At 34.9% G+C, this 10,068-nt stretch overlaps 2 protein-coding genes across 6 annotated transcripts in view; one reads left to right on the plus strand and one right to left on the minus strand.

The window, feature by feature from the left end:
• Positions 1-10,068, plus strand: part of LOC145941913 (uncharacterized) — a 246,211-nt gene that overhangs the window by 231,256 nt on the left and 4,887 nt on the right. The window lies entirely within an intron of this gene.
• Positions 3,792-6,119, minus strand: LOC145941915 (uncharacterized). The gene is made up of 4 exons (XM_083048342.1): positions 4,781-6,119; positions 4,544-4,654; positions 4,290-4,475; positions 3,792-4,114 (listed from the first exon to the last, which is right to left on the minus strand). Exons 1-4 carry the CDS (start codon positions 5,674-5,676, stop codon positions 4,024-4,026), a joined length of 1,284 nt encoding a protein of 427 aa, XP_082904468.1. The 5' UTR covers positions 5,677-6,119; the 3' UTR covers positions 3,792-4,023.

The following is a 10,068-nucleotide window of genomic DNA, read 5'->3' on the forward strand; positions in this document are numbered from 1 at the left end:
TATCGAATAATGTGTTGTTAGTACTCGGTATTTTGCAGAAGTGAAATCGAGACTAATATTACTTAATGTTACAAGTCGAAAAGTTCTAGCGAATCAAAGTCAAGCAATAAATGTAGCTTATTTTATATTCAATCGCGAATAGACTTTACATTACCAGAATTTACTTCAGTCCCTTGTTCGTTTAGACAAATTATAATTTAATTAAAATTAAAATTAAATTATTATAATTTAATTAAAATTAAAATAATTTAATTAAATTAATTAAATTCAAATTAAATTAATTAAATAAATTAAAAATGTTCAATTATTTTATTAATTACATTTTTTATTAATTATTCAATTAAGTTTACCGATTGAATTTATTAAATTTTCCTCTGAAGATATATAAAATCAGATGTCTTTAACAAAGAGATATCGCTCTTTTTCAGCTGACCTCCCGGAATACTTAGTAAACGGAAATGCGCTTGCACATACATTAAGCATGACAAATCGTTGTCATGTAATTACGGCCGAGACCGTCGCAGCGAGATGACACAATTATTCTCGTCGACTGTATGATTTAATTGTTGAGCGCAATCTCTCTCCACGGAGAGAAATGCGTCGCGTTGTCTCAGTTTCGCGGATAGAAATTAGCGTGAAATTGTCGCGCTAGACAGATCGCCGAGAGAAAATAAATTGTGGATTGTAATATATTTCTTAGGACACATTTTAAGTTTTAATATTCCTGCGATCCGTCAATCGGAGCTATTGCAATATTACACATTTTTCGCCGCGAGATACATTTCGAAGAAATCTCTCTAATCGTTTTTTAAGTGCATTTTAACGGAGATTGGACAAGTATTTAGATCGTGAGAAGAAACGGTGAAAGTTTTTTTTTTTTTTTTCTATACGTACGATACCGTCGAAAGGAGGCTCGACGCAGAAGATGCAGGAAAAAACCTCCACATCTGTTTATCTGCCTATTTATTTTCCGGAACGCGGAGTTTCCGTCTCTCCATTGTGCCTTATGGAGGCGCGATGCCCCTCTTTTGGCACAATTTTCTCGCAAATGTAAAAAAGTATCGAAGAAGACATCGCGAAATAATATGTGGTAAAAACTTGCGCTCTTCCGAGCGTTTTACGAGCGATCTCGTTGCTCAACTATGCTTGAAACTATGTTTGACAGCTCGCGACGCGCTCAAAAGTTAAGAATCAGCGTAAAAGGTGACTCGTTTTCGGTGACTACGCGTCGACTTTCGAATATCTCGGAAAGAACGAGACTCATCAATTTCCGCTGGGACTCGTTAATTGTCCTTGAAATTCTCCAGGTCTGTCCGGAGATAATTTAATGTCTGCAAAAAAAAATGTTATCGAATTTCGCCTAACGAAGACGTTTCATTCCCGGCATCTCGATTTTTCGATGAAAAAGGTGTAGGCGAGACTAATGATAAATGTGACATAATGAATTATTGTATTATCCAAGATTGGCGCGCGAAATAAAATGTAGATTTAAATGAGTCGTCAAAACTCGTAATTTTATTACTTCTAAGTCAGCGGAGACCAAATTTAGACATCTAATATGGATATCATATATAAATGTGTTTAGTATATATAAAAAATAGGATATATTAATATAAATATAGGATATTAATATAAAAAAAATTAGGATTTATTTTATCTGAAAAAGAGAGAGAGAGAAAAAATATTATAAAAATATACTGTAATAAAATAACAGACTTGATATAAATATTTTTTTTTTTTACTTATTGGTTTCTCAAATTTGGAAAATTCATTTAATAAATGAGTTGAATAAATTTATATAAGTATTACAATGTGAATGCAGAAAAGAAATGTTCCTGTAACTACACGGAAGATGCAAGAGGTATCTCTTTATGGTAAGTTGAGATTTCTGAGTATGATATTCTCACGATATTCAGAGAGGACGTCATTAATTGATTTGACCGGACCGACTGGTTATCAACGCGACTCTTTCTTGCATTCCTGAAGTGAAAATGGAGAAGCGGCGGTTCGTCACGACCCGAAATCCAACTCCGGCATTCGTCTTTATTATCGCTTGTTTCTCTCAATTGTCAATTATCTTTTTATCGGCTAGCTATTATACAAGCTGATATTTTACGGATATTTAAACGGATTTTCGCCGCAAATGACGACATCGACTTAAGACAATACTTCATAATTCATATTATTATTGACGTTTTTAACGTCACTATAGATACTGCATCATTTACAAAGTAGTACAAGTATCATCGATTAGAGTACATATTTTTAAAAAACAATGAATCAAGTAATAACGATAATTGTGTACGAAATAAAAATCCCTCACGCAAAAAATAATTTCAAATGTGTACTTTCATGACAGTTTGTTCATGAAATGCAATGCCTTTTTTTGTTAATTGTAATTAAATGTTACAATATATAATTTTGTGTGTTTTGTATAAATTAAGTTTTATAATACATTACATATATGACACATACTTAAAAACATGTTATAAATATTGTTTAATAATAGTTAAATATTTTCTCGTGATTTTTCAATCAATTTGATGTCATTCTTTTCTCAATAAAAATCTCAGAGGGAGTTATCATATTTATTATAGTTTCTAATTATTAGTATTACATAAAAAACCAAAAAATTTAATTAAGTTGAAATATTTTATTTTAAAATAATACTTTGATCTTTCTCCATGATTGATTTTTTCTAATAAAATTAAATTCACAAATATTCTACAGAGTATAATTTTTACATTTGATATATTTATTACAAAATAATTATTTGATATAAACTATACGCGAAAAATGTGATTTTTTTCATTTTTATTTCTAAAACTTATTCCAGCAGAAAATTCTTATTTGCTTTTCTATAGCTACTTATTAAATGTTTCAATACTTTTATTTAAAAAAAAAATTCTAACTTAATTGAAAAAAAGAAGAGAGAAAGGAATTGTAATTTTTAAAATATATCATGAAATGTAAATATATATAAAGGAAAAGAATAAATGAGAGAGAAAGAATGCCAAGTGCGAAAATATTACATACATATCCAGCCATTACATATTACATTTAGTCATCGTTACATATTACCTGCTACATTTAGCATCCGTAACACACTTAGCCGTCAAATTATCCATTTTACCTCGCCGGCAGCTTGTTAATTAAAAATTGCGGTGCGCCTCATCGCCTCGGTTTGACCGCGTGTAATTATTGTCGGCGCGTGTGCGATAATTGGTCAGCTGCTCGTCCGAGAGTCCGAGAGTCCGTTGTGCATCCATAAATTCTTCGACCGCTCGCCGTAGTAGTATAGTAGAATATAACGCCGACCTACTTATAAACTGACTACTTTCACTTGCGAGGACGAGGTCGAGGCGTGGATGCACGGGCGGAACGAATTTCCGAATAACACACCTCCCACTCTCTTTCTCTCGGTATTTCATTCTTTAAAAAATCCAGTTTTCATCCTCATTTTTGTTATTTTTAATATACGTCAACTTTCGCGTCTCGTTGTTTGCTCACGCATAAATAATAATATACGATGAATCATTAAATCGTTGCGATATATGCGTAATATAAAAAATCATTGTTCTCAATTCGACAGCGTATTTATATCGTATTATTTATTGAGTATCACACTAAATTACAGAATGCGTTTCGTGTACGCAATTAGATCGTGGAATAATTAAACAGAGAAGATATTAAATTTCATGAATATAATTTTTTAGATGAAAATGTGATGTACAATTATATATATATATATATATATATATATATATATATAATTTTTAATATATCTCGATATATCTCTTAATTACTTAATTATCTAGTTATAATTGATGTTATTACTACGATCATTATACATGTGATGATTAACGTAGTTATGTTTTTTTTTTTTTGGTACTCTTGCTATTTCATGCGTAAAGTCAAAGCGAGAATTTGCATAACGTGTGAATATTAACGCCATAAATCAACGAACGCGAAAGAGATCGCGTGTGGTCGTAAGTTGTTTTTCAGGCTTCCTATAGACGGTCATTAACAATCGATGATCGTACAATTTTTCTTCCTCACAGCGCTAAAAATCTCCCGAAGACCGTTTCTTTTTGCGACGTCATCCGCGGTTCCGCTATATGCAAAAAATAAAAGAAACATATTTATTTTATATATTTATTATATTTTATAATAATTATTATATATTTATTATATTTTATTATATTTAATAATATTTATTATATATTTATTATATTTTATATTATTTTACAATTATTATTGATCAGCGACGGAGGACTGAAATGAGTTACCTGATAGCCAAGTTCCACAGAATATTCTGAAGAATGTTGAATTGCGATTCGCTGCCAGCCAGAATCAGTTCGCAGATCGATCGATCTTCGCAGACGGTCATCGATTGTTCGCTGAACAAACGTGCTCGCTTGTGTTCGATGGGCAGATCAGCAACCCTCAGCTTCGAGAGGACGATGCTCGGCTGGCTGGAAGGAAATTTGTTCCCGATTAAAATATATGAGCGAGTAAATAGACGAGAGAAGAGACGACTCACGTTGTTGTCGTGTTGTTGTTGACTCGCACAACTTTGGGTATCACTGCCAACAGCAAACCCAGAGGTAAAATAGTACCGATCAAATGGATGATCTTCTTCCAAGGAGACAGACTGCGAATGATATATTTAAATTTCAATCTCACGCAGAAGCCATTAGATATAAACATGTTGCTTACAATCAATTCTCTAAAATATTCTATTATTAATATATTTTTTATCGCCGCGTTAAAAACCCACCTTCTTACTTGCGGATAAGTCATCGTCGAGTGTGGCTCTTCCAAGTATTGTACATCGTGATACTCGTCGCTCGGTTGATAAAACGTGTACGGGAATTTGCGCTTCCTCGTGTAAGTGGACTGCTCAACAACCAAGACGCCATTACTCTCCGGTTTTTTCATCATCTCGAGTGCGGCCTCTTGTATAGGCTGATGAGGGTTCTGGTTTTGACTGGCGTAATAATTGATGACGTACGGAGGAGGTCTCGCGAGGTCGAAGTAAGCACCGGTCGATCGCTGATCCGTCATCATTTTGCCGAAGATGGTAGACGCGTCCTGCGGCTTTTGGTAAAACGTCTGATCGAGAAACGCGTGTGCGATGGTGGCCTGTTCGAGCGGCGAGCCCGAAACAACTTCTGTAACCGCCTGCTGATCGTTGAAGGGATGGTGGTTACTCGACGGCATCTGAACGTCGTCTTGAAACTTAATTCTGTTGGATCGTGTAGCTTCGTCCAGAAGACCAGTGACACTCGGATAGGCGTTTTGCATGACAACATCCTGGGATCGCTCGTTCTTCTCATCAAGATGAATGTTGCTCTCGAATCTCACGTGTTGCACGTTGTTGAAGGGATTCTTTCTGCTCTTGGGCTGCTCGATCTCGCCTAAGTGTGTACTGGGTCTGAACGAGACGTTGGAAGTGTTTCGGGGGAGAGTCTCGACGACGATCGGCGATGTTAATTTCTGACTACTATTGGTGACAGGTACCGTTTCCGAATATTCATCCCTTAGAGAGACTTCCTTAAAGGAGACTTTTTCGCATATCACTTCGGATACCTCAGCGGTCCTCGCGCACGCAAACACGATGAGCAAAAGATGATGCGGGAGCAAGTGACGTTCGGAGATCTTATGCAACCGCATGTTTGTTCGCTCGATTTATGTCTACAGTCAGTGCAAATGGAGCGACGATGACGGGCGACTATTGAAGACAACTGTTTCCATTGCGAGGTACCCGCAACTGAGGGATTCGGTACGACATACTGTGACTTTAACTCACAAGAAGGCAAGAGTTACCTTAATGCGGGCGCTAAAAAGCGTGAACGTGGGAACAGTGTGCCTTAATCATTGTCCGTACACCAATTGTCGTCGACGAAATAAATGTTGCGATGTTTAGTTCCAGCAGATTTCTTGATGGTACACGGTGCATCGTGTCGTAAATGCACATTGCCTCGGCGACGAGATAGATGCTCTCAAAAAAAGTTTCATGTAAAGTTAATTATTAATAATTATCAATTAAAGAGAAAGAGATAAGTAATATATTTATTATTACTTCTCACTTTTATTCTTCTTATCTTCAATTTTACTTTTGTTTGAATTTTTATATTTATTAATATTATTCATATACGAGAAAAATGATAGATTTATTATAATCGCGAAATTAAATTAAAATCTCTGATTTTTATTTCATTAAATATTGTATAAAAGAACGCAAATAAATAATTATTAATATTATCTGAATTATAAATAATTATTGATATTTATCTGAATTATTTATAGAAAAATTGAACTTTCCCAAGAGATTTATTATATGCTATATTTTTATTTTACGATTTTATAAAAGAAGATCTCAAATTAAATGAAAGCAAGTGAAACGTTTAATGGATTGCTAAATTGCGTAATTAAAATAGACGACATTCCTTGCTTCAGAGATACTCGCGGAGTACAAGTGTAATGAGCGGAAGGGGTGAAAAGACTTTCTAAGCCAAGTTTTATCGCCGAGCGGTGAGAGTCTGACCCTGTTTCACGGCGAGGTCATTTTAATATGTTCTATATATGTATATGTACGCGATATTAGAATTTGTTTTACAGAGAAAGAGACAATTTTTATCATAAGCCATTTGTCATTTCTTTTAAACATTTTTTGTTCCTTGCTTCGGATTTATATAAAATATAATTTAAATCTTAAATAATCCATCAATTTTATTGACGATTTGCTGAAAGTAAAATCGATCGTTATCGAATAAGAAACTGGATCAAATAAAAAAGGGAAACACGAAAAATTTAACGAAAGTGATAATTTCGATATAATATAACTTATTGCTTTTTTATAATCTACTATAATTGAAAATTCTATTAAAATTATGATTGTGTATAAATTTTCTAGGATTCGTGTCATTTCCTCTGCGAATTATACATATCTGCTTTTCTCGAAACTTTCTGTCTTATCTCGCGCAAACTCTCAACATCTAGGCTAGATTTCATCTAGGTACCCTTTTCACCCCTTCCACTTCTTTCCATATCGTTCTCGCCATCACAACTCTCCCTCTGGTATGACCGACAATGAAAGTAGATGTTTGCCGCACGAACCATTCTTCCTTTTTTCCACCATCGTCGTAGTCGTTTTCGCGGTTAGCTACTTCTAAGCCGACCTAATTCCGGTTTTGAGTAGGCCACGCTAACCACGTCGTAACTGGAAGTAAGAAAAATCCATCGCACGCCTCTGCGATCCCGAAAATGCGTGATCTTCTCTTTACAATAAAAGAGACAAGATCTTACGTGATTATTCTGTAACATAAAAAAATATAATTATTATTATTTTCAAGCGATTATTAAATACGCTGTCGAATAATTCATAAAAATGTGTTTTATTGCAAGTTACTGAAAATCGTTTAATATGCGCAAATATTTTAGATTGATAAAACAAATTTCAAGAGAGATAAAAATTGTTAATTTTAATTTTTTTATTAATTTTCTTTTGGAATGATAAGAGATCGATAATGCACTGTGAAAATTGAAGGAAACCCGTAACCCGCCGATAGAGAGGAGAAATGAAATCGTCTGTTTCTGGGTCGGCGCTGGACAAAAAATCTTAGATCGGTGAAAATCCGGCGAAGAAGAATCGGAAGCTGCTCGTAAAACGGAAACTGTTAAGATGAATTTCACTCGCGCGACGAGCAAGAATCATCATAAACGAGAAAGGGGTAAAAGGGAAGGGGACGGGTGTAGGAGGGGAAGAGGGCACGAGGAATAAAACCGACCGAGAGGTTTCTGGGACGCGAAAGCGCAAAAATCGCTAAACGACCGATTCTACGAACGGTTTGTTTGTCTGATACCCTGATCCTGTACGCATCTGCATCCAGCAAGAAGGCCAAATCGACAATTTGTCGAAGCATGAAAATCAACGGCGGCCTTCTTTGTCCTTTACGACGCCGCGCGATGTCCTTAATTGTGTGGCCATTCGACCAGAAACTCCATTTCCTTTAAAATTGCGGTACTTAATCGCATTTAATTCGTATAAGTAATTTATAATTATTTATATATAATTAATATATATAATTTTTGTATAAATAATTATATATATAAATTATTATATGTATATATAATTCATATATAAAATATAGAGTGCAAATAAATAATTCTCTATTTGCTCTAATCGTGATAATAAATTGATGTGCGTTATCTCTCAAAAGATATTGCGTTAAAATTAATAATTAACAATATGATCAGTATATATTCTCCGTAAGAAATTAATTTCTAATTAATATATGCGTAATAGGGTATTATTTTAACTCTCAAATGTATGTTACATACAATTATGATGTAATTTAATCCAAATCATAAAAAATAATTATAATTTCTTTTGATGAGATAAAATTGAACATATCAATTAACTATAATTACTTTTGGCGCGTCCTTTTATATCAATTAGAGAAAAAGATGGTCATATTTGAAATTATAAACACGTCAAAGAAGCTAAAAGGAGAAAAAGAGAAAAGTATATTTTTTAAATAATTTATAAAATTTTGCACAATTCTCTATCGACAAGTGAAATAAGAAATCTCGAAAGAACAACCCGCAAAGTCGGTCTCTCTAAGGCAGCCGAAACTGCTCTAATTATAAGACCGCGCCTAGAGGAGGCCGCGGCCAGAAGAGAGAGCACTGTGCTCGGTCGCCATCGCCGCGGAACGTCAATTTCTGCCATGTTTAAACGGTGAAAGTAGCATTTTGACAAAACGTAAAATCCGCGTGAAAATGACACTGTCACCCATCCGGAGTCCATCCGGCCAGTCGGATCGTGATGGACGGATGTTGCTCGCCCGTCGTGTCGTCACCCGGGCTGATTGTCACGAGCGCGATTGTAATTAGCGCGTGACGAGCGGTCTGGGTCTGTTTCTTATCATTCCATTGCCTTCCGTCGTCGCCATCGGACATTTAGACGGAAGAGGACGGTCTGATCAATGGGCGATACGTGAGAGAACTATCGGCGATCGACACTTGATTTTTCTCTGTCAGTTACGACTCTATTATACCTTCTTTAACTTCTTGATGAACCGTTTGCGCTACCGAGACGGCATAAATAATCCCGATGATGGTGATTAGACCGAAGAACGGCTAAAAACATTGATTCGTCTCGTTCGAATGCATTCGATCGTGTCTTGAACCAGCTAGATTTTTGCAATGTTGTAAGTGGGCCTGATTAGAGATGCCGATAAGTGAGAAAGCGCATTGTAAATAACTTGTCGAGGTGATTGTTTTAGCAGACAGGCGGATCGATCTCGAGGGAGTTTGTTTATCATAGTAATACAAAGTGTTGATTATGTTACGATAGGAGAAAACATGGGAATGAGACTGGAGAAGACTTTATCTATGACCGAAATAAATTTGCAACGTGGATTCGTAGCCAGATTTAGATAGAGTATTCAATGTGTATGTATAGTGTTGTTAATTATTTTAATATGTTTCAATTAATTATTTTAACGAGCGCAATATTAGATTTGGCTCAAGAGGTTCTAGAAAAATTACTGCAAAGATATAACAGCTTATGTTTGCAATAAAAAATTAATATATGTAATAAATTTCATTTTTTTTTAAGATTTTACACTACATAAACAATAATTTAATATCTAAGCATATCACAATATTCGAAAGATATTTCGCACACAAAATTTGAAAGATGTTTTAACCTTGATTGAGGAGGACTCCATTCAAACTTTTCATTACTTCTACAGAAATTGATAAGAAGAGAGAAGCAAAATATCTCAAAGTAAGTAAATAAATCTTTGGATAAAAATATAATTTACATCCACTTGATATCTGCACGAGGCTTAGAAGAGCTAACACTTTAGAAACCGCTATCTTGGTACCGTATAACATCCAACAGTACCTCGCGCAAAAATACAGGCATCATTCACTTATCGGGGACCAGCGATGGACTCTGGCATCGATCATCGATCGAGCGACTGACCTCGCCTCCTATTGTGTCCCATTGTATTCCAAGAACGTTATCAGTACTCTGCGTTGATACCACTGCTT

The sequence above is a fragment of the Prenolepis imparis genome, unplaced genomic scaffold (assembly GCF_030444845.1).
Source record: "Prenolepis imparis isolate NDT839.2.m4 unplaced genomic scaffold, iyPreImpa1.0 SCAF_10, whole genome shotgun sequence".
NCBI classification, from domain to species: Eukaryota; Metazoa; Arthropoda; class Insecta; order Hymenoptera; family Formicidae; genus Prenolepis; species Prenolepis imparis.

What these genes read in the sequence shown, in the direction of transcription:
- LOC145941915 (XM_083048342.1), bottom strand. Translation starts at nt 5,676, where the DNA reads ATGCGGTTGCATAAGATCTCCGAACGTCACTTGCTCCCGCATCATCTT. An exon ending in ACTTATCCGCAAGTAAGAAG is followed by an intron (nt 4,655 to 4,780) that starts GTGGGTTTTTAA and finishes TATCATTCGCAG; the next exon opens with TCTGTCTCCTTGGAAGAAGA. An exon ending in CTGTGGAACTTGGCTATCAG is followed by an intron (nt 4,115 to 4,289) that starts GTAACTCATTTC and finishes TTTTGCATATAG; the next exon opens with CGGAACCGCGGATGACGTCG.